Below are 24,778 nucleotides of genomic sequence, written 5' to 3'. Positions count from 1 at the left end.
CCGCCCCGAGCCGGGGCTGCGGATGTTGATTGGCTGATGGCCGAGCGACGCCGGCTAGTGGGCAGACGGCGCTGTCAATCAGCACGCAAAGCCCGCCCAGGGCGAGCCGGGTGGCCAATGAGGCCGGAGTGGGCGGGTTCACGCCCAATTAGGCGATTTTCTGTCGGACGTGTCGAGACAAACGGCTTTCGGGTATTTTGCGTCAAGTTAAACCCGCGAAACGTTCCCTCCCCGTGTGAAGGCCTTTTCTTGACCGCTTCGAAAGCAACGGGGACCGACATACCGGTCACTCTGCTCCCCGTGAAGGCGAGGCGACGCGTCCCACTGGGGCTACTCTTTGGGCTCGTGTTTGTCCGCGCTTGGGCTACAAACGCTGCGGGGCCGGTGACTCACGAGCGGCTGCCGCCGGAAGGAAGGAAGGAAGGAGCGCGCGCGGGGCGAGCGGGAGGGCTCTCCATCCGGTTTGACACGGAGACGCAGCTTTCAAACTCCCGACCGTTCACTGCCTCGGCCTCCGAGACCGAGTTTGGGGGGGAATGAAAGAATTTGTTGGCGAGTCCCCGTTGTTCAGCGGCCCGCTCTGCGCGTGCGAGTCGGAGTCCCCGGCGGACGGCCAAGGGCAGGCGGCCCGGGTGGAGCAGGAGCGGCGCCACCAGGTCCTCTTCCAGCAGCTCGACGTCAATAAGGACGGGGGGCTGTGCGTGAACGACTTGGCCACCGGTCTGGAGCGCCTCGGGGTCTACCGCACCGAGTCCGAGCTGAAGGTGAGCCTCACCCCCTCCTCTCTCTCTCTCTCTCTCCCCCTCCACCCGCCACATTTCGTCACCCGGCGAAACCGAGCCTGAAAACGCCGACGAGCGGTGTAGGCCGCAGTGAAATGTGGGCGGAGGAAGGGCCGCCGCCGCCGCCGCCTCGTTATTTGGCTCCAAATGCGGCGTTTCCAAGTTATCTACTTCACACCGGGGATCGGTTTCCAGTTGTAAGGTTCGACCACTCCCCAATCCCCCAATGATTGTTATTGTTGTTGTTATTGTTTTGGGTTCAGCCGTTGTGGGTGTCCTGCCCTCTGACACGTGGGGAGACCCGACCCGACCCGACCGACCCCATCACCATCCTCCCCGGTATCCAAACCGAACTGGGGGTCGCCAGGCAGCCCACCTCCACATGGGGATCCCAGAGAGATTGGTGGGAATGGAATGCTCTCCCTCTCTCTCTCTCTCTCTCTCCCTCTCCCTGGAGGAGGGGGACCCTTCCTCCTCACCTAATTCCATAAGGTACGAGGCGCGGGTTGGCGAGAGCCAAGGCTCGGCGACCCCAGAGTGCGCGACGGGGGGGGGGGGGGGGTCACTGCTGGAGTCTAACCAGCTAACACCGCATAGGTTGCCGTCGATAGCGCTGCCCGGCGAGCGTCCCCGCTGCTTCTCCAGCTCAGGGCCGCCCACCCTACCCGTCCGGGCTTTGGCTTGCAGGGTCGATGTGAGCCGAATGGGCTGATTCCCTGCCTCCAGCGACTGGTTTGCCCTTCCGAGTCCCGCCGATGAGCCAGGCCGGCTGTGCTGCAACCAGCAGCGCCCTGAAATACCGCATACAGGGCCTCGCCCGGGAACCGGACTATCGAGATCGGCACACAGGGCGGCCTCGATTCCAGCATTCCTCGTTGCCAAGCATTTCACCCTGGAGTCCGTTCAGCTGGTTACAACCGTTAAACAGGCTCGACTGAGAGCAAAGCATTGAAAGAGGGATTAGAATGTCTTGCCGGATCAAATAAAATTGCTCGTTTAGTTTACGGCTATGGGTGGGGACATTGCTGTTCGCAGATCGACTACCGCATTTGCCTCCAAATTCATAGTTGCCATGCTTCACCATAAAATCCCGCGAAGCGCTTTTGAGACATCTAGATGATGTGATGAGGTGTTATGTCAAAAAGCAAGGATCATTATCTTATTTCATACAAATCCAGTGGCAGAAAAGGGCTCAAGATTTTTCATATAAAAAGGAGCCTGAGAATGCATGCGTGAGCGTCACTGCCAAAAAGCAATGCCCAAAGGACTCGCCCTCCCAGTAGCTGAGCTAGACAGAAGAGACACTGTTTGAATGTGCTGATAAGTGCCTATCATTTTGTTGTGACTGCACTAGTGTATTTTTCTCCTTTTCTAAAACAGCAATTTGCATTTATATAGTGCCCTTCACGTGGGTAGAGTCTTGGAGCAGTTTACAGTGGCTGAGCCTGACGCCGAGCCGGGGGGTAGGGGGAGGCGACTGTAAGCATGGTCGAAGAGATACCGAGTGCTTTGAGACTTTCTCCCAGTATGAAATATATGCTCAATTGTTGAACATATTTCATGGTAAATAACACAAGATCACTTTAATGGTTGTCAAAATTTGTTCATTCTTGCATATTGACTTGATCATTTACTTGGGTGTTTATGGGTCATTGATTGCTGTGTGCAAATTGGCTACAATGTTTGCCTACAAATAGTCACTACAATTTACAGTAAACCATGAGAAGTACATTGAGATGTTTTGATGTGATAAGGTGCTACGTCAAATACAAGGATTATTACTATATGAATTAGGATCTTGCTAGGTAACTGCATGAGTATGACTTATCGTCTTCTCTTTGACTTGCCTTGTATCCTGTGCCAGAAATCTTGTATCTTTTATTTTGTGCTTTGGGGCCAATGGGAGCTCAGTTTTCAGTGATTATACTGGTAGATTTGTTTATGTTGATATCTCTGAAGTACTGACTGAAGAGATGTTTGAACAGACACAATCGTGCCAATACCTGTATTGTTAGCTGAGATAATGTTGGTTTATTTTCTATTTGCCAGTGCAGCCTGGCAATGTGGTTTTGTGTTTGTTGGCCAATAAGGATTATTCCACAGTCGCTGGACAATTTATGGCACCCAAAAGAAGGAACTACATCATTGTGCAGAGATGTTCCTCCCAAGACCTCGGTGAGCATCAGTTTCTCACAGCTAAAAATGGACAATGCAGAAACTTGCTTTCTATTTGGTCTTAGATTCTCTTACGTTCCTGTAGGCTTTTCACAGTGTCTGTCATAGATGCTGCATCCATAGCCAGAATGTAGCCTTGCATCAAGATGTGGTTCTAAGCACTCGGACACTACCCCACATGTAGGGCGCTATACAAATGCAAGTTGTTGTAATTGTTTCTCGAATCCACAGAACCACCTAACTTAATTGTAGCACTTTAAAAGTGCAGTGTAAGATTGTACATCAAGCAGTTTGTGTGGTTATTAGACGATGCATTTAGTTTATTTTGTCTTGTAGAAGATTGCAAAAGTGCCGACCCATTCGCGTCCTATTGGTGTCACAACCAGAAGGTCTGGGAGGCCTGGTGTTACCTCCCTCTTCCCCTGGCTTGGGGTCAGACTCTACTGTCAAGCTCTCCGGAATGCTACCCCTCATGAAGGGCACTATATAAATGCAAGTTGTTGTTGTCTGCAACAGTGGTAGATTGTGGGTTGTTATTGCTCTCTGGAGCAAAAGTTACTTTGAGAATCTCATTTGTAATCGCTTTGTACCACACTTTGTATTCTGTAATGAATGCCATGAATGTAAATACGATGCGTCTAATCAAAGAAGAAATGCAATTTTAAAAACAAATTCGGCCTTGTTTTAATGGGAATTATAATAAACAAAATAATCCTTAGATTTGATATAGTACCTTATGAAGTTGTTGAAGCATCTCAAAGTGTTTCACCGTAAGACAACAAATCAGATTTAAAGCATTGTATGAAGTGCTACTAGACCTTCATAGTGGTTAATGATTTAAATGCCTTAATACCTGAAATTACGTTGATGGTGAAAGCTTGTACCTGATTTAGTTCCTCCCCTGTTCCTCTTACTCAATGCAGGAACATTCTCTCACAGGAGGTTTGGAGGATTTGACAGCGGATTAAATATTATTAAATACTAAAATGGTTGTGAACTGACAGTGGAGCAAAACAGGTTCATGAACCAAACCCAGACTATCATTGCATAAAAGCACATCTATTACAGATGAAGCATTGTCTTCAGCTAACTAACTTAAATTTGTGCCTTTGAGAAGACATTACATAAACAAAACCTGCTGCAGCAAATAAAAGAATCATTATAAACATCAGAACCGTGGCAGTTAGCAGAACATTACATTTTGCCTTGAGTACGTTCCCCTCTGTTACTTTGAGAGGTTACAACTGTAAAATAATGGTTCCACATGAAAGTCTCTACCACAGTGATATAATCACAATAGCAAGCAATATTGGACTTTGGGTAATTAATTCTTCTATCTAGACATTACCATCATCGTACTGCAGTATGATATGCCATCTCCAGTCTGGCTGGCAGACCCACAGATGGCTCTATCACATATATGAACTATTTTAAAAAAATACTCCATGATGAGACCTTATCTTTTATCAACCGTCTCCCCATACCCTCATAACTTACTTTTATAAACCGATTTATACAATGGTTTCTGGAACCATAATTTTTTTTTTTGCAAAGCCTTTATATCAAATCTTTACAAAATTGTTTGTCCTATAATAGCTGTGTAAATGAACCAGATTTTATTATATTTAGAATTTATTACTTTATAGATAATCCACTAATGTAGATTCACTGCTACCAGCCCACAGCTACAAACATACTTTTGATGCTATTTTCCCTTCATCTACCCAACTGTATTAATTGGACAATTGTTTATTTGTCTGTTGTTTACATATTGTCAAATTTCGCCCACAAAATATATGGTCAATTTACTTTACAGTATATCCTGTAAAGTGCTTTAGATGTCTCGAAGATGTGATAAGGCGCTATATCAAATGCAAGGATTATTATTGTAATTAGGTGTCTATAGATTCAAGGAGGAAGCAATTTAATTTTCAGCAGTTTGTACTTGTATTGCTCCTTTCAAAGGAAAACAGATTGAAGAATTTACATTGATGGTATAGGACACTTGAGAAAAGTGGTTGCAGAGAAAAGTTGATCAAAGGTTCCGTCAAAGAGAAAGGTTTTGATGACCAAGAGGGAGGAATGTGAGGCAGGAATGGAATTCCAAAGAATAAGGGTATAATAGATGAAAGCTCACCTATAAATCTATGGCACAAGGCACAATAGTGATGTAGAATCAAACTGTCCTCTGAGAATAATCACTGTTTTTTTGTTGTCTGCTGAGATGAATCCTAATGAGATTAGCTCGATCTTTGTTTCCCCGTGCATCCCTAGAAACAAACTGTACGTGGCTTAATTTTTCCTCGTCTCCCAGTGAACCTATCTGCATCTAAAGCATGAAGTTCCAGTAAAATGAATGAGAAATTGATGGAGCTGAATGAGTACTTGGCAGTTTTTTTTTGTTCAGTAATCCCATGAAGATTAAACAGCGGAAAGCTCTGCTGAGGACTTATTGGCCAAGGAATGTCGCTCAAATAATACATGTGTTAGTATCTCTTTCAGTCATTGGCTAGGAAAATACTGCATTGAGTCTGCAGACTTTTTGACACTGCAGAGAGAATGAGACTGTTCTCTGCGTTTCTTTTGCACATATTCATTTGACCTGTGCTTGGTCTTCATTTTGCAGTCCCAGTTTCTGCAGCATCTCTCGATTCGCAACGTTAAACAAAGAATCGTTAAGTACACAAGATGCTAAAGGCTGTGTATGCATATCTAAATGAAATATTTTCAAAAGTAGTCTGTCAGGATCCAGAGGCGGGGAGGAGACAAACGAAAGAATTGGAGAATGCAACTGAAATGCGGGGTAAACTCAGCAATCCAAAGGATGGGATTGAAGCTAATGCAAAGTGTGTTGGGCAGAAGCAGAAATCTGTGGAGGAACGAGAAGAGGTATTGTATTAAAATTATTGTGATCAGACTAGCAATAGGGGTTGTGTAGTGGCACATATCTAGCACTGCTTTAGAAAATAACTTAATTTGGTAGGTTCTGTGCTTTAAGAATAGCGACGCCTATTAATTGTAAAATCCTTTCAAAAGGACTGTACTAATCAATGAAATCCATCAACATTTAAGTTAAACGATGCTGTATTGAGGAACAGTTTTCAAAATCAATGTTTTTGCAAAATTTCTATAGCAACTGATCAAAAACAACGTTTCTGTTATAAACGACAGTTTGTAATGTAATCTTGGTTAACAAAACCATGGGGTGCTAACTGGGACGAGTGTTAAATTTACTTGGTAAGAAGCGCAGTGCCATATATCATAATTAGTGTCCATGTCAACTGCAATGATATTACTGTTTCTTTTAAATCATCGCTAACAAGGTAGCAATGTACTGTGACATTCAGTGGGGGCACCAGAGCCTAGTTCACAATGTGGAATGCACATTTATTATGAATTGGAATTATTTAAAAACAACCTTATTTTTTCCAGATTTTACCAAGGCTTGCTGCAGCGTTTTAGTTTGTCTACTTCAAGTGCTTGTTGTGTTTTTAATTGATGATCTTCATGGCTTTTATTTGGCAGAACCACATCACTATCCTTTAAGAGTATCCATACCAGACGGAGAGTTCCACATATGTATGCTAAATACACATGGAAATTTCCTTGCGTCTGGAATGGAATGCACACCATATCCCTGGAGGGATGTCCACTGCTTTCCAGGGATATTAGGCGCAAGTTGGCAAGAGCCGAAGCTTGATGACGCCCGGATGTGCATTGGGTACGGCTGGAGTTTAACCAGCTGAAACTGGTTCACTTGCAATTACGAAAATGCTGTCTGATGAGCTTCCTGCTGCGTATTCAGCTAAAACCACCCTACCTTGGCACCTTGGCTTACAGGGTTAAGAGGAACTGAGTGGGAAGAGTACTCGTTCCCAGTGACTGGACTGCCCTTCCACGTCCTGCTCATGAGCCAGGCTTGGCGATCTATCATCAACAGTGCCCTGGAGTACTGCGGACCCACCTGGCTCAGGAAGCAGACTCCCGAGACTGCTAGAGAGTTGATCTGACATTCTGTTGTCACACCAGGTCACCTTGGAGCCAGATCAGCTCCCAGGGAATCCTGCAAACCTCCTCTTCCCCCTCCTCTGCCCCCCCCCCACCATGAATTTTACATTATCATTGATTTTTTTTAAAAGAATCATCAATTGGTACTGTTTGTTTGCTTGCAAGTGTTGCTAGTTATTACTCAAACAGTATGATAAAGGAGTTTCTTAAAGAGCAACTACTCTAATTACCTTCTGTGCCTTGGCGTCCTCCTGATGTGAAAGACGCTATGTAAATTTGTTCTTATTGTTCGTTGAAGCCGTGAATTTTAATTCTAAGTTCTACAGAACGGTATCCAAGTCAGAACAAGTCATTTTAAGCTGAACTCATTGTTTTGCTACCATTTCTACTTGTTACTTTGAAACTTCTGTCTTGTACAGAAATAGAACGTCTGCAGTTTATCTCTGAGTGAAAAAGAATTGTGCTGCTGGAGAATGACCTAATCAGCAAGCAGAATGATGTCGGCTGGCGTTATCTTCAAAGGTTGGAGGAGGAGGAGGAATTGCAGCAAGATCTTTCTTATTTTATTCCCCATAAATTTGTTTAAAAAAATAGAAAAACAATGGAACAGAAATTTAGAATTCGAAAATATTAATGTCTGGGAAACCAAACCATTTTCTAGAACATTACTGTAGCATACATATACTGTACAACCATGGATATTCTTTCTAATCACAAATGAACCAGTTAATAAAACTAGCCGCCATGATTGTCAGATAAGCTGGAATTTTGCAGAGTAATTGAAAATTTAAGTACTTAAATTCTAACAAGATATCTTCTCCACATCTTAAAAGAAATCCAACTATAACTATGACTAAAGATATTGCAGAAAAGCTTTTTTAAAAACAAAACAAATTAGTGAAAAGACATTAGCCGCAGTAATATTTCAAAGGGTTTTCAGAATTAAAAGAAGTTGGATTGGAAGTCATGTACAAACATGCAAAATATTGTAGATAGAGCTACAACCTGAACATGATCTTTAGGTAACTGTTTAGTTACCTTTTTTCTCTTTGTTTTCACCTCAATGCACAGAATAGGTGTATTCTGCCAATGCCACTTAATGCTACCCCTGCTAACAGCATAGTTTGCTCACCCTCTGTGCAGAGAATTGGGGAAAAAGGGAAGGGGTGAGGATAGAAGTAAAAGAACCACCCAGGAAATTAAGTTACTTCGTACAGTTTACATAATCACTCACATCCTCACTCAGCTCCACTGGTCCCCATTGCCCTGAGGAATCACATTCAAGATCCTTGTTCTTGTATTGAAAACCCTCCATGATATTGGTCCACTCTACCTTTGAGACCTCCTTCAACCACACTGACCCAGGCGCTCTAGCTCTGGCACTCTTATCTACTGTGAAGTCTGGATGGAAATTGTTAATTCTGAATATCCAACCAGTCTAATTTGATTCCATAAATTAGTCCAACTCTTTCAGTTTATAAACTCTTGAAGAATATTATCTGTTCTATATAATGAAAACAAATATTTGGCCACTATCATCAGGCACTTCAATTTTTAAAAAGTGGAGTGAGGTCACCTAGTGGAAGCAAATAAACTGCAAAATTAAAGTAGAGAAGAGAGTAGTTTAAAGAAAACACTGAATCCTCTGATCTTTTAAGTTGGTGGAACAGGCTTAATGGGTTGAATGCTCCTATGTTTACTAATTATAATAAATATATCTTATATCTTATACAAGTTATTTTTTGTTTCTATAATCTAAATGCTTAGAAGCTCCTAATGGCTCAGTTGGTAAACCCACTTCCTCGTGTGAAACTGAGCCACAAGTCTACAATGCCATATTGCTAAATTAGTTGATGTTAACTCCACAGATGCTGTTGCTTAAACTGTACAGAGTTCTAGACAGGCTGCAGCTGAATTACTGCGTACAGTTCAGGTCACTGTGACATGTGATCCTAGACGTAGTACAGGGAGGGGAATAAGGATGATCCCCGGTGTCAGATGAGCTACGAGGAATGATGTAGGTCCACAGTGCTGCTGATCATCAGGACTTGGAGGTGCAGACAGGGGTAGGGATTCTTCCCACTCGGCTCCAGTTAACTCTACAAGTCGAAGCGCTAACCGGTATGGTGATTCTAGCTGGAAAGCCTACCAGACAGGTTCATTTGTAAGCCATATGGTTTTAGTTGATTAATCTCCAGCACAAGTTCTGAACCTTGTGAACTGATCTCAGCCAGAGATAGGGAGGAGAGCAAAAAGTCCTGCTCAGGATTGTAAGTGGAATGTGCACATGTCTGGTTGTTGTCTAAGAACCAAATTAGCCAAGCCTCGGGTGTGTCTTCCTTCCCACTGCTGATAATAAAACTCACTAGCTAAGGGATACATGCATGAAGAATGGTGACCTGGGCAAGATGCAATAAGTCAGAATCTGGGAGTTTTTACTTCCTCTCCCTCCTTTTTCTCAATTTAACTTCAACTGAATACAGGGCAGGCAGGCATTATACTAGATACTGCATCCTTAATAACATAAAATAGCATAGTAACAATTTCAAGACCCATCTAACTCATCAAAGACATTTGATGCCTCAGTGTTCGCTTTTTATTTCCAGGAACTCATTTAGTTCCATTTTCAAACCCATTGCAATTGCCCTGTTAGTTTGTTCCAAAACTTTATTTTTTGAAAAAAGGTGTACAATTCCTACATGCTATTGTTAACCTAATTTTAAGTCTTCATAATTTTAAATACTTCTGTTAAATTCTCCTTTACAATCTTCTCTTTTCATGAGAGAAATATCCTAGGACTAATATTCTTTCCTCATAGCTTTGTCCCTTAAATTCTGGAATTAATGGATTTGATTTATTAGCCCTGGGAGCCTGAAAACTGCGTTTGTGCACATTGAACCTCATCAATATCCACGTTTGTGATTTGGTACCTCCCAGAGATGGATACTTCCTAATACGTTATTCATCGTTTTTACCATCCTTCTCACATGGTAGTTTTATCCACTGGAAGACTATTTCAGAATGGTTTTATTTTAAAAGGTTGCAGTTGTAAAATGAAACTCTGGACTGTGAGTGCTAAGCAATTTATCTTTGCAATCTACTTTTTTTCTTAAAAGCGGATCTTTCACATATGATATATTGTACTCAAAAAATGACTGAAACCTAGAAAGTATAGAATGAGATTAGCAAACCCAGATTTAAATTGTGCAGCAGACACTCACTTTTGTGGATCTGTCCTCAGGTCTGGCCAACATAGTTGGGTGGATGACCTGCTCCCTGGACAAGTTAATGTTGCTTTGCTTATTGATGCTCTGATACATACTGTTTCTTCAGCAGTATTTGGATTAATTTCAGTGGAGGTGAAATAGATTTTTTTGAAAAGCAGTATGCACAGAGTACCCAAAGCAAAGTTAGCACCGGAGACGAGGTGAGAGCTAGGACCGTGAATCAGTTAGTATGATGTGTAGGTTTTGCGTGTGCACAGAGACTATTTTACCTGAAAGCTTTTTATGTAGGTACTGTTCAAAGTGGGGTTTACACAAAAAGTTCATAATCGATTAACAGGCTATCTCTATCTATTTGAACGTTCCTTCCTAAATCTAAACAAACATACTTGAGAGCTTTCTGCGTATGTTGGACGTCATTTGGACGTCATTACTGTACCTCTTGCAAAACTCTGGAAAACTACCAGGTAAATGGTTGGCTCACATGCAGCGTTTATGTCCCACTATATTGTGCATATCAGGCAAAGTATACATTATGATGGGTAATGTAATGGGTAATGGCTGGCATGGTTGGTAACACTCTTAGACAGAAAATTTTGTACTATAAGCCCATGTCAGGACTTTGAACTCCTTGTCTAAACTGACACTTCAGTGCGTTGCGGGGGGAACCGCTGCATTGTTGGGGATGCCATCCTTTGGATGAAGAGTTAAAACTGATGCCCCATCTGCCTTCTTAGGTGGACGTTAGCGATCGCATGACAGTAATTGAAAAGAGAAGGGAGTCTCTCCTGGTATCTTGGCCAAAAATCTCCCAGCAAAAACTGATCATTCACTTCATGGCAGCTTGAGTGAAATTACTGTGTACAAATTGGTTGCGTGTACGCCAACAAAAATACGCAGTCACTACCCTTGACAGAATATCCTGTGAAGTACTTTGAGGCATTCTGAAAAGAAAGCTGCAATATCAAATGCAAGGATTTTGTTTATTAATACTGCAGTTGGTCTGCCTCTCATATACCATTTGTCTGACCATGACTGATGACTACTGTTTGCATTGAATTCCTTTGCAACAATCTGAGGTACAATGGCAGAATGCTCAGCACATAATAAGTAGTCCACATGGTTCAAATTGATATAAAACATTAAAAACATTTTGCTTATTGTGAATATTGCACTTTTTAAAAGTTTAGACGATGGCTGAGGTTTCTTGAATACCAATTCTTTGGCAAGGAGCAAGCCCCACTTGTGTGTAATGTTAAGCAATGCAAACCTAGAGTTGTGGTTGGTTAAAGTAAAGGGAGTGTTTCATTCACGTATTACGCAGGCTAAAATGGGAGGAGAAGGAACTACTCTTGGGAATAAAATATGAATCAGTGTTCAGGCATTTTAGTTCTATTTCGTTAAGCAACTGCAGTCATTTAACTTAGGCCACTCTAAAACTATTTCTTTCCACCTGTGGTTCTGAAGTGTGGTGATTTTATATTTATTTTATTTTTAAATTATTTTTTAAAATAACGCTGTTAGAATGCTGTGCCTATGTTTGTATGTGCCAGTGCCAAATACTTCGGAAAGGGAATTTCAGTACTTCGAATCACAAAGGCTGCCTGCTGAACTAAAATCTGTGTTCAGGCTCAGCCTATTCATCCCTTCACAAGAAATCTCAACCTATCGCCAATGGAGACAGGTAAACTATGATGCTGTTACCTAATGCAACTCATATTTGTTGCATTTTAAAATGTAAGATATCTATGAGGAATTTAAAGCTGTGGAAGTCTGCACTGTTTGGTTTAAAGATTTTAAGATCAACACAGCAGATACAAATTGTGGACTGTATTGAAGCTTTTTTTTGTCCTGCCTTACTGGATAGTTGTAACGGGATATAGCATGTAAATGTAACTTCTGTTTATTCTTCATGTTACACTTTTCAGCAAAAGTGGTTCTGTAATATTTTGACAGTCCTAGTTCTGGTGAAACAATGCCTTTCATTGCAGACTGTATTCCATATAGTTACATTTCAGTTGAAAGCCTTACGTGACTGGATTGTTTGGCCCACAAAACATACCGTCGTCAACTCACTTTACAGTATATTCTATGAAGTGTTTTGGGAGGTCTCGGGCATGATAAGGTGCTATATCAAATGCAAGGATTATTATTAATGTACAGTAAAGAATGTGCATTTTATAGTGCCTTATTCAAAAACGCAAAATGTAATTTCTGTTAAGGTAATGAATTTTTGTAGGCAAACCCAAGAGACAGCAACTCTTGTGCCAGCCAAGTGCCACAAACCACCATAAGTGAATGATGAATTAATCTGGAGGAAAAGTTGACCATAACACTAGGAGAAACTTATTCTTATTTTGAATGTAGTGCCATGAGATCTTTTAACATCCTTGTGAACAGTTGGGCAGCATTGTTACTCAGAAACAGGAGTAGGCTTTTAGCCCCTCGAGCCATGGCTGATCTGTATCTCAAGTCCAGTTACTCGCTCTTGCCCCGTGTCCCTTGATACCCTGACCTAACAAATATCTATCTACCTCTGTCTTGAAAATGAGAATGGATCCAGATTTCTACAATCATTTGGGTGAAAAGGGTACCCTTTGAGTGTTGCCATAGAGTACCGTTGAACCGAAGAATAGATGGTCCTTACTTTGATACAGGTTCTTCCAACCTGTTTCAAAATTTGTGACTAAGATTTTCTGAGTGGGAACAAGTTTCAAGATTCTGGAAATTTTCATGGTTTCTTGTAAAAGAAAGTTCCCCTTTTTGTGTGCTTGCGTGTATTGAATTTAGTCCAATCTTGTGCTCCCCTGACGTTCAAACATGCATGCAAAAACTGAGATCAGGGAAGGGAACCCCAATTGAACTTCCTTATTTACAGAAAGGCTGTGGAGGTTGAATGGGATCTGTATGAACCAGCTCTACATCGGGCTGTGCATTTATCAACTGAGCCATTGAGGAGCTTCTACAGGAGGGATTTAAATAAACTCTTATTCTTGCTACTTATGCTGCGGATAATGATTTGACATGGTCTAACTACAGTTCTGTTTGGGACCTTCCCAAATTCAAATAGCTGCAATCTAATTTAAGTTTATAATAGCATTGTATGATTGTAAAGTAAACTTGAAGAAAATTTACTTCCTGGAGTGCATGTAACAGAATAATCCCTTGTCTTGTGAATTTTTATTTTGGTAAAGGTATTTAAAAGCAATGTACTGAATGCTGTAACCCAAGCTTTTTATAACCAGTCACAAGCTAAGTCCCTTCAGGAGCCTAGTAATGAAATAGCTCATAGTTAAACTGTCAGGGAACCTTCTGTGGCATTAAAGTACAGATCACAGGACATTGGAATTAGGAATTGAGCCAGTGCAATATGCAGATCTCTAGTGATGTGAGGCTGCAGACAGCAAAATGTCAGAGCAAGAGAAGTAAAATTTCTGTTGCTACTGTTCCATTGGTAACTGAGTGAATAGAACTTTTATTACATCAATCAGTTTGACGTATTGAAATAAAACTGATTTTACCAGAAAACTGATTTTTTTGAGGAGGAATGCTTCTCTTCCTTCTCCCACAATATTTGTGACTAAGAAAGAAATCATGCCACCTGTTTCTGGCCTCCTTTTTAGAAAGGAAATACTTTGCTCAGGTCAGCACCTTGTCAGACTACGCGATTGAGACTTGAAAGCTCAATACAGTATGTGGAGAATCTGTGGGGCGGGGAAGAGTAACCTTTATTGCTCCCTCTTTTTTGCACATACGCCCAATCTTGGGTGACCAGACCACCTTCAGTGCATGTATGTTTATTGTTGCTATACCATGTTTCCACAATTTTTATTATTATTTTTATGAATTGTTCATTTTAAAAATTGGTAAATGCTACATCTGATGAGGTATAATTACTAAAGTACATATACATTACTCCTGGGTTTAGAAACTTTGGGTGTCGGGTTTACTGAGCACTGAAATAGCTCTGCACATAGTTTTCATTGCTATGACTTAATTGAGGAACTTGATCCTTCATCGTGAGCTTGTTTGTTGTTTCTGACCTTTGGTATGAGGTGTAGACTAATTGACCTGCTCAAACTAAAATTCTATCTTAATATTTGAACAATGGCCATGGAGAGCGGAGGAATTGAGGAACAATTTCTATTTTATTTCTTGAGGGCTATCTGGTTTAAACCTAAATGTATACTGGTTTTTAGATGAGCTTGCATTGAGTAGTAGCTTGTCAAGTCATTAATGGATAGCAAAATACTCTTATTGGATCACCTCAGTAGTAGCACTAGCATCCTCTGTTGTACATCGGTTGTCAGGTACTGGAAAGCTGCCGGCAAATGTGGAACTTTGCCGTAGCATGAGGCACTGTCTTTAGGGGGTAAAAATAAATGGGAGGTATTGTTGCAAAACCTGTCTTTGTTTCTGAAGTGATATTACTCACTCATCACAGCCTCTGAAATGTATGTTTAAAGAGTTTTTTTTTCCCCCCTGATCTTTTCAAAACAGAAAATTGTGAAAGCCGGTGACAAGGACTGTGATGGACAGTTGGATTTTGAAGAATTTGTTCATTATTTAAAAGACCATGAAAAGAAACTCCAATTAGTTTTCAAAAGCCTGGACAAGAAAAATGATGGTAAGCTCTATTTATCACTATGAACATATGCAATTTAGTAGTTTCTCCCAGTAACCTGACCAACAATCTTGTCAAATAAAATTAGTCAATCACTTCAACGATGTTTGTGGACATTGCTGTGTGCAAATTGGCTGCCGCTTTTGCCCACAAATACACAGTCACTCCACTTCACATTAAATACTGTGAAGCGCCTTGGGACATCTTCCCGACGTGAAAGGCGCTATACCAAATGCAAGAATTATTATTATTTAAATGTTAGCCTCTAATAGGTTTTCTCATTACAATCGAGCAGTGCATCCTGTAGAATATTTATTTTACTGTAGCTTTAAGTGGATTATATCTCAACAATTTTTTGGAATTCATTTTCAGGTAAAATTGATGCGCAGGAAATCATGCAGTCACTGTGTGACCTGGGGGTGCACATTTCAGAACAACAGGCGGAAAAGATCCTTAAACGGTGAGTTTTGTAGCATCTATTCAATGTGCTTCTCATTAGCCTCACAGTAAAGGCAGCCTGCACCATTATGAATCTAGATTTGTAAACCTGTTTCTTCAAATTGCAGACTGCTTCTTCCAGTTATTAAATATTTCAGTGTTTTCATATGTCTTCACTGGTCTGTGCGTGCTTGTGTGTGTTTGTAATTTTCTCCTCCTTTAGTCTATTTATAAACCTACTCTCTTCTCCATCAATGCTCTTAGACACCGATGATCAGTGACTTTGAAAGCTTGCTATTTTAATTATCATTCCCTCCAGAGAGATATAAGGCCTCGGCTAGGCACATAGTGTGGAACGTAGCATGCTAGGGAACCATCTTAAACTCCCTGCACTCCAGCTTAGGTTATTAGCCCACAAAACATACAGTCAATTCACTTTACATTATATTCTGTGAAGTGCTTTGTGACGTCCAGAAGGCATGAGAAGGTGCTACGTCAAATACAAGGATTATTATTATTATTAGTGCTCTGGTGCACAGTGCCACTCGGCAGCTCTGTTTGTTTCTATTCATATGCTTTGGGAAAGATTTCTTAAAATTTCATGGAAGTACTGACTTGATCTCATCTGAGTGAATGCTGAAAGCTCAGCTTCTAGCACAGTTATGTCACTCAATGCAATAAACTTTGCAAGGCATCTTTGGGTACATTGTCCTGAGCAACATGGGAGCCTGGAAACTGAACCAGGAATATCATGGAGAATAATATAGGTACACGATAAAAGATGATGTAAATAAGGTTTTGAAATGCGGAAAAAGGACCAGATAAAATCAGCTATTTAAACAAGGAGACCTTTTTTATCCAGGGGTTCTTAGTGTTCCCAAAGACTGTTTTCAGCAGTGGGTTTTCTATGTACTCTGTCGAATGTCTGAAATGCTTTATCTGTGCTGTTTTCTACATCTTTTTCTACATTTTCTGCTTTCTATCTCCAGAATTTGGAGAGGGCACCTGCGGGGCCCTATTGCATAGTAAGTACCAGTGTATTGTACTGCCTTGCTTCCCCATCATCACATATTTTTATAGAAATAATAGATACACATTTTATTTCCATCCAGTGTAACTTCTCTTGCCCAGTGCTTGTAAATTTGACTACATAAATTCTCTTCAAGTAAAGCTCATTATAGAGTAAAAACATAACTCATCAGTTCCTTGTTAATAATCCATCCTGTCCTATTGCTGAAATACTTAAATGTTGGTTTCCAGTTCTTTTAAAAATGGAAGAAAAAATAGTGTAATAACCATCAATAACTCACTTTCCTACTGAAATCTGCAAAAGTACTAGAGGGGTAACAGAATGCCCTACCATAGCAAAGCAAACCTTGGCTTCTTTTTCATTGTCATTTTTGTCTTATCAAAACAGCATGGATAAAAATGGAACAATGACAATTGACTGGAATGAGTGGCGAGACTATCATCTTCTGCACCCAGCGGACAACATTCCTGAAATAATCCTGTATTGGAAACACTCCACGGTAAGTTCAGGATGACCATTCAAGAATGCCAGAGAGGAATTGGATGGAAGAAGGATTATTTCATATCCAATGCAAGTTTTGTTTTAGTGATTCACAGAACAGTAATCACTGGTGCATTGTTTATCTTAGATCTAAGCAGACAATGAATATTATTCATGCAATCCTGCATTTAAATTTTGTATTCAGATTTGTAGAAATGCCTTCACGATTTTTTTCTTTTTTTGCAAAATATGGGACAATTTGGGTTTCTTTTCCCATACAACTAAGTTGATGATTTCATGTTTTGTCAGCCACAACATTGGCTGACTGAACTTGGGTTTTGAGACCATCTCACTGAAGTAATACAATTCTGCTATGGAATGAGTGAGATTTATTGATGTTGCATTTTACATTGTTACTTAATCATGTAACCTGATCTTTAGACCACTGGGTTAGCTTAGCACTTGGTGACTTTTGAGTTGGTGTCAGATGTCAAAATTTGAAGTGCATGTGGCCTTGCAATCTGATCTGTGTTCAAATGCAGAACTGATTTCATTACTTAAAGATAGAAGTCATAAGATGACTATTGGCACACAGAATGTGCCTTAATAGTAATGCAACTACCTTTTTAGAAACGGGAAATTATAGTTTAAACTAGATTTAAACCAAGTTTAAACTCGGGTTTCCAGATAAGACCCTTCTCGTTTAAACCTCAAATTTCGCCCTCAAAATATACAGTCAATTCACTTTACAGTATATTCTGTGAACCGCTTTCGAAGTTGTGATAAAGCGCTGTATCAAATGCAAGGATTATTATTATTCGAAAGGGGCTTATCAGGAAACTCAATGTTCCTGGTTCATTACAAATAAATATTTTGATTATGTAGCAAAAATTCCATTTTAATCCGATTCAAATGCTAGTTATTTAAAATTAAAATCAAAAATTGATTTCATTGATAAAGTGGTATTAAGCAAAATGTCTGGGCTGCATAAGCTTTTAGACCTCTACAGTTTATAATTCATATTTGACAGATTGTATCTTTTGTTTTCATCCTATTTAAGATGCACTTATTCTAAATCCAAATCTGTGTCTAAACCTAATAATAGAAAATAACAAAATCCTTGCATTTGGTGTAACGCCTTTCACATCAGGAGGATGTGTCAAAGCACTTCACAGAATACATGCTGTAAAGTGTAGTGACTGTTGTTTTTAGAGGTACAGATATCTTGATTCAGTAAAGCGTTGTTGGAACCTGTTGCTGACGTAATTTTAGAATTTTGAAATCTGTTTCTGACATAATTGTTAAAAACGGTGCGGTCAGACTAGAGGTGGAATTAAAATCCGCAATTTGTGTTTCAGATTTTTGATGTAGGCGAGAGTTTAACAATTCCAGATGAGTTCACAGCAGAGGAAAAGCAGACTGGGATGTGGTGGCGACAGCTCGTAGCAGGAGGGGGTGCAGGTGCTGTGTCCAGGACATGCACTGCTCCGCTCGACCGTCTCAAGGTGCTCATGCAAGTAAGTTTGCGCCTGACTGTTATTTAATTTTTGACAAGTCAGTTTCTTAACTTGGTAACCAGACTTCTTTCTCTACTCCAAAATATTCTCCCCCTCCTTTTCTGGCCTCTCATCAAAGTGCCCATTCTTCATGTGCGAGTCTGGATAGGGAATTATTGAGCTGGCTGATGGCAGCGTGACTGTATGAAGTTGCACTGTCAGTTGATTTTAGTGTATTACATAATGCGGATTTTCAGTCTTCAAGCACCTCACGTATCTCAGTTGGTAAACACATTGCCTAGAGTTTTGAGAGGATGAATACTTTTGGATGGGGAGATCAGAATTTTTCCGAGAAGAGTTCTGTGATTGGTTTAGCAAAAATCATGCTAAAAGTTGTTAGAAAGAGAAACGTTTTGTCCTTGTGCTCTTGAACCCGAGGCTACGGTGCTCTTTAAAAGGGTTATGGGTAAATATTTGAAGAGTGAAAATATGGGGTATGAGGACAGAGCATTACATTATGATTATCACACAGCTCCAGTGAAGAAAGTAGCCTTTGAGTTGTCATTTCTTTTGTATAAACTTTAAAAACTAATGGGGCGGGAAGCTTGACATTTCTTGATAGAAATAAAGACTCGATGATAGAATTGGATTGCTTCCATAATCTTTGACGTAGATTGATGTTGATCTAATTGCTTTATCTGATGAGATTATTGTTTCGCAACAAAAAAAGATTAACTTTTTAATCAGTAACTAGTCTTCTGGCTAGTAAATCTCCCCATCCATCTTCCTAAGGGTTTGACTGATGAGACGTGGGTTCAATATGCCAACGGAATGAACTCTTTTCCCCCGACCCCCTTTATTGTATGTTTTCTTTGAAAGGATCTTATCGGGAGTGTTTACGTTGTGAAGGTCACCAGCAGTTTTGCAATGTTGTTGCCGTCACTAGCAGTTTTGCAATATTGACCAATTTTTGCATTAAAAGACCCAATTTCATGAAAGGAGAAGAAACATAAAGGTCGTATCAACCTTCATAGTACAGAGTGTTTACAAACCAATCTTCCAACTGCCAGGTATTCAAAATGTCCGGTGCTATTGTGAAGTAGAACTTGATCTACTTACAGGCCTGGTCCAGAAACTGTGGTAGAGCATTGAACTCCTGCATTGAAGAGTAGTTTTTGAACCTCAGTTGCAGAGCAATGAAGAAAGATGGAGGCTGTTTTTAAGGTTTAGTAGTATTACTACAGGGTGATTGAACACTGGTCCATTATCTGCCCAAAAGGTTTCTCTTGAGCTACAATCCTATCATTCAGGTTGTTCATGTCTTACACAATCATTCTTTGGTAGAAAAAAAGTATACTGAGATGTGCCCTTCATTTGTCAGGTTCATGCTTCTAAAGCTAACAGTATGTGTATCGCGGGAGGATTTGGCCACATGATTAAAGAAGGAGGACTTCGATCTCTGTGGAGAGGAAATGGAATCAATGTCATCAAAATTGCACCTGAATCTGCCCTCAAATTCATGGCTTATGAGCAGGTGAGAGCTGAATAGACAGGAGGAGGTTGATATTCATTTTAATCATTAACTTGTGGATACAATTCCTATATTTTACTGATGCATTTATTTTTGCCTTTTTGATCAAAACGTATAATCAATCTTGCTAAAGGTTTATTTGAATGATCGATACCCATTGTTCACTGTGGGTGTAATTTCATTTATAAATTTTTTCTTTTGCAGATAAAGCGATTAATTGGCAGTAATCAGGAGACTCTGGGCATTCAGGAAAGATTGATTGCAGGATCACTGGCTGGAGCAATTGCCCAGAGCACAATCTACCCAATGGAGGTAAAATGACTTGAATTGTAATCTGCCAGCACATTGTGATTTGTTCGCTGTAATAATTTTATATTTCAGATGTTATTTTTGTCACTAATTCTGTGGTGTTGCTTCTGTCTGACAGGTTTTGAAGACCAGACTGGCCCTGCGCAAAACTGGACAATATTCTGGAATGGCCAACTGTGCAAAACGCATCTTGAAAAAGGAGGGACTTGGTGCTTTCTACAAGGGCTATGTTCCCAATATGATGGGCATCATCCCTTATGCTGGAATAGATTTAGCCATTTATGAGGTGAGTTTTCTTTCAAATCTGAGGATTTTGTGGTTTAGTACTTTTAAACAATGGAAAAACAGCCGTTATTAATGCACAATTTGAGATGCCGCATTTCTGGTTTTGTTAGTGAAATCTTGAAATTTCTAATTCATTGTTTGACTTTCATGAAATTGTTTGGTTTATCTTTAGACTTTAAAGAATTCATGGTTGCAGCGATATGCCACTGACAGCGCAGATCCAGGTGTCTTTGTTCTTTTGGCATGTGGCACCACGTCAAGCACTTGCGGACAATTAGCAAGTTACCCGTTAGCACTTGTCAGAACACGAATGCAAGCACAAGGTAATTTTATTCACGGGTTTGAAGTGGCATATTCTTTGGTTGTGGAACCAGAATAGTGTCTTGTTTAAAGTGGCCACGTTCTATTTTAGGCTCTTTTCTGATGAATTAATGGTTCATTGTTTTTCTCAATTTTTTACGGATTTATTTGCTCTCTTTCAGCCACCAAAGAGGGAGCACCTCAGCACACAATGACTGGACTATTCAGGCAGATTCTGAGCACAGAAGGAGCAATTGGACTGTACCGGGGCCTAGCACCAAACTTCATGAAAGTGGTTCCTGCTGTCAGCATCAGCTACGTGGTGTATGAGAACCTGAAAACCACTTTGGGAGTCAAGTCTCGATGATGAGGCAAAGAATACTGACTGAAGCTAATCTTGGGCAATAATCCTGGGGTTTAACCATCTCATTCTGTGAATGTCATAAAACACTATTTAAGGGGATAAGGGGGTTAAAGGGACCACTCCCCAAGCAAACAAGTGAATACTCTTTCTCCAACTTAGCCTTTCATTTTTGTCAGTATCTCAGCGCTGGCCTTGCCCTTGAAGGACTCATTTTGTTTAGTGTTATTTATCACCACTTTATTTTATCATTTGTGCTATTAACAGCCGAGAACGGCCAGTAGAATAGCATCTTTATTCTTAAAAGAACACAGTTGTACGTGTCATTAACAACTTGGGAGGAATCCTAAGAAACTGAAATGTATCTTTCAGAAAGGTTTAAGGATCTCCCAATCCCCAACCCCCAAAACGAAATGGAACAGATGCATCTTTTGAGTTTTCTGGCTTCAAACAGACAAAAGATCCACAGCAAAACGTTTCAGCAAACATTACAGTTTATTTATACATTTTAGTAACAAAGAACCTCTCACTCTTGTAACATTTGCACATTTCCAGAAATATCATTACCATTATTGGTTTTATTATCATGTCTGGTTTTATCATGCTGTTTCAGTAAACTGAATATTTATTTTATTTATTGTTTACAGGTTTTTGAAAGGTCTAGAATTTGGGGTAGTGGAAGCTCAATCTTCTGGTGAAAGAACCAAATCTTAGGTCTATATAAGATTCTATTCAGATCATTCTGTTACCTACCATAAATGGGTGAAGGTTTATCCCATCGTTGGATGCTGAAGCTTTTGGAAATTATTCTCACATTTTGCTGGACAGGTGGTCAACTGTTTCTTGTAGAAACCTAAAAGATTATCTTACATTTCAAAAGGGGTTAAATTATTTATTTTTATACACCTTGCAAATGCTAACAGCTATTTATTAGTAATTATGTGACCTGAATGAGAACTGATTGTTCTGGTCATTTGCACGTCCTGAAAGTTAAACAGCAGTATTCATTTGTGTGGGTTTTAAAGTTCCTGAAAACCATCTACTCTCTTTAAAAACTGCTTTAAGTGAGTAAATGCAACTTTGACCTGTAGATTTTGTTTTAAATTCCCAAATTGTTTCTCTATATGTGGAAGGGTCGTGGAAAGAATAAAAGTTACTACATGCTAACTTTTTCCTGCAAGGCACAATAATAATAATAATAATAATCTCATTTAATGTAGCAATTCTCTGCAGGAATGTTTTTGCTGGGGATGAAAGAAATGGTGAAGATGTAAATTACAAAGAACTAATTTCATTGTTGAAATATAATTCACAGACATGAGCCACTTTGTTAGAATCCTGTAATGTTTTAAATTGGCCATTTAATATTCAGAGCTTTCGTAACAATAGCAGTAATTTCTGACTCTAAAAAGCATTACAAATTTTAGAGCAGTCAAAGATTTGCCTTCACTTTTATTTGGGATAAATTTGAGACTTGACAGTTCTGTGGCATTCCAGCCTGGGAGATCACATTAACTAGTGCTGCAAATATGCTCTTGCCTGGCTTATTACGTAATTATTTTGATCTATAACAAAGCATGAAAATTCCAGACTGCCTGTGAATAAACCTGATCAGCTACAGTCTGTTTTAATTGGAGACGTTTGTAATCGATTATGTTGGGAGAGGTAATGAAAGATGAGATGAAATAGTGTTGTTAGATGCTGACAACCCCGGGGTCACAGGCACAGAGCTTGTGACTTCTGGTTTACTGAAACGTTATGGAGTTTGCCTTTTTGTAAAAAAAAAATTAGGAGTTGAAAATGTGGGATCTGCGGGGCGAGTTCTGATGGCAGGGTTTTGGGACCAGATGCCATGCATATAAAAGTGTGGAGAACTGCAATTTTCAACAGTCATTTTGTGTTCTATTAGAGAGACTGTTCCTTGTCCATGTGTATGTTAGAATTCTAGGTTGTGAGATTGATGCTACAATTGAGCAAAAGTCCTTTACAATAACGTGTTTTAAAGTATCAGCTGCTTCTACATTCCAGCAAGTTAAATCTTGCTGTGATTTGTTTTAAAGAGAACATTTCCAAATTTCCTGCCTTGAACTAAACACAACTTACTGCCTTTTCATGATTCCTTATTTTAGAATAATATGCAGTACATAATATTACTATTGCGTACATTATCATTTGTTTTCCAACCTTAACTTTTTTCCCTAATTTATATATTTATTTTGGGGGATTTATTAAAAGTAAATGATGTTTGAACTGAAGTTTTGCATAACTTGTTTGTAATTGCTAAACAATTGTTAACAAGGTGAACCTTGGAGTCAGTCATGGTCACTGGATTGCTTGTTCTATTTTACTGCACAGATACTGGTGCCCCAGTCGTGTTTCTGGGATGAGACAGTTATTCAGCTTCAGGCTGAAGACAAAAAAAAATACACCGCATCATAAATCCAGAAAATAGTGTATGCAGGAATAGCAATACTGTACTTGGTCAGTATTGATGTTCTTGGTTTGCTGCAAACTTGTCATTGGAACAGTTTACACTTGGGGTAGGGGAGAGATTCTTCAGTTTTGTGTTTACACAGGTAGTTTTCTTTATGAATGGGTAGGCAGAATTAATTTACATTTTATCTTGGTGGGACCAGCAGGTGTTTCTTATTGTAAGTTTTATTTTCTCGTGTAAAACGTCAATCAAGTGAATGCAGTGCTTCATTTCTGAATGTGTAAAAAGGGTTTGATTTTTAAAGGAAAAAAAAAGAAAATGTTAGTTGATGAATGTGAAATAAGAATACGTAGAGACCCTGCCTGGGGGCCTGTAAAGTTTGACTTTTTAAAAAAAAAAGCCTTCCAACATGAAAGTGCCTCTGCAGATCCTGACGTGTGGTTTCTGATTGGAGTCTATGCTGTATCTCTCCTTATGTTGGTTTTGAGAATGTCCAGTGTGGTGCAGTTTCTCCAACAGAATGGATCCCAATGTCTTGTAATGCTGCTCTTCATCTTGAGCCTTAATTTCACAACCAAATTAAGGTCATTTATTTTGAGAGTTTTAGAGCAGAGCCTGATTTGCCAAAGGCAGTTTCTAAAATTATGAATGCAAGTTGTGCAGAATCAATGCAAGCAATGTTATACGTTTAGTGTTATTGTAGTGAAAGACTGAGCCTCAGCCTCTTAACATATTTATGTTCAAATAGGGAACAGTCTTCTAATAAAGTTCTCTCTTCGAACAAAACCTGCATGTCTTGTCTGTTTTTATATCTTGAGTAGCCACATGATCTGCAAAGCCTCTCGCTGAAACAGCTCCAATTAAATAAATCCTCATTGAATCTATATTCATTTATATAATGCTTTTCAGGTTGGAAGGACATCTCAAAGCACTTGTAACCTTAGCAAAAAGAGAAGTTACTCACTGATATCACTTTCATCCACTTTTCAACATCACCTGGACAGATAAGTTAGTGTTGGAGCAGATCCCAGGGCGGGGAGACTGAATTGAGAGAAATTCCTAACTACGGAACTGGTTCTACAGGACAACTTATTTTGTTATGTTTTGGATGGGAACAAGAAGAGGCTATTTATTTCATTCTGTGAAGCTTGTTCTGCCAGTTAATTAGAGATACTAATTATGCCCACCCGTTTCACACACGTCCTGGTTGACAGGCGGACCATTCTGGCATTATGGTGACCATGCATCCCCGATTTCTGGGACAGTCCCCACATGAGGTATTGTGACCCAGGGGCCAAATT

At 39.9% G+C, this 24,778-nt stretch overlaps 1 protein-coding gene across 5 annotated transcripts; it reads left to right on the top strand.

Annotated features, from left to right (window-relative positions):
* The first annotated feature begins 508 nt into the window (after positions 1-508).
* On the top strand, positions 509-24,263 carry slc25a25b (solute carrier family 25 member 25b). 5 transcript variants are annotated; one of them, XM_007900281.2, is made up of 11 exons: positions 509-764; positions 14,690-14,816; positions 15,186-15,273; positions 16,241-16,276; positions 16,669-16,780; positions 18,120-18,278; positions 19,639-19,791; positions 19,993-20,100; positions 20,216-20,383; positions 20,555-20,705; positions 20,865-24,263. In XM_007900281.2, exons 1-11 carry the CDS (start codon positions 537-539, stop codon positions 21,047-21,049), a joined length of 1,515 nt encoding a protein of 504 aa, XP_007898472.1. In that variant the 5' UTR covers positions 509-536; the 3' UTR covers positions 21,050-24,263. The 5 variants fall into 5 exon arrangements, with proteins under 5 accessions (XP_007898472.1, XP_007898469.1, XP_007898470.1 ...); XM_042337272.1 differs by lacking the exon at positions 509-764 and adding an exon at positions 11,584-11,873; XM_007900278.2 differs by lacking the exon at positions 16,241-16,276 and having other exon boundaries at positions 515-764.
* Positions 24,264-24,778: the final 515 nt, after the last annotated feature.

This window comes from Callorhinchus milii, unplaced genomic scaffold, assembly GCF_018977255.1.
Source record: "Callorhinchus milii isolate IMCB2004 unplaced genomic scaffold, IMCB_Cmil_1.0 Scaffold8, whole genome shotgun sequence".
In the NCBI taxonomy this organism is placed as follows: domain Eukaryota; kingdom Metazoa; phylum Chordata; class Chondrichthyes; order Chimaeriformes; family Callorhinchidae; genus Callorhinchus; species Callorhinchus milii.
The sequence above is the reverse complement of the archived record's forward strand: the minus strand, read 5'-3'. Positions and strand labels throughout refer to the sequence as shown.

What these genes read in the sequence shown, in the direction of transcription:
- slc25a25b (XM_007900281.2), top strand. Translation starts at nt 537, where the DNA reads ATGAAAGAATTTGTTGGCGAGTCCCCGTTGTTCAGCGGCCCGCTCTGC. An exon ending in GCGGAAAAGATCCTTAAACG is followed by an intron (nt 15,274 to 16,240) that starts GTGAGTTTTGTA and finishes TTCTATCTCCAG; the next exon opens with AATTTGGAGAGGGCACCTGC. An exon ending in TGTATTGGAAACACTCCACG is followed by an intron (nt 16,781 to 18,119) that starts GTAAGTTCAGGA and finishes TTTGTGTTTCAG; the next exon opens with ATTTTTGATGTAGGCGAGAG.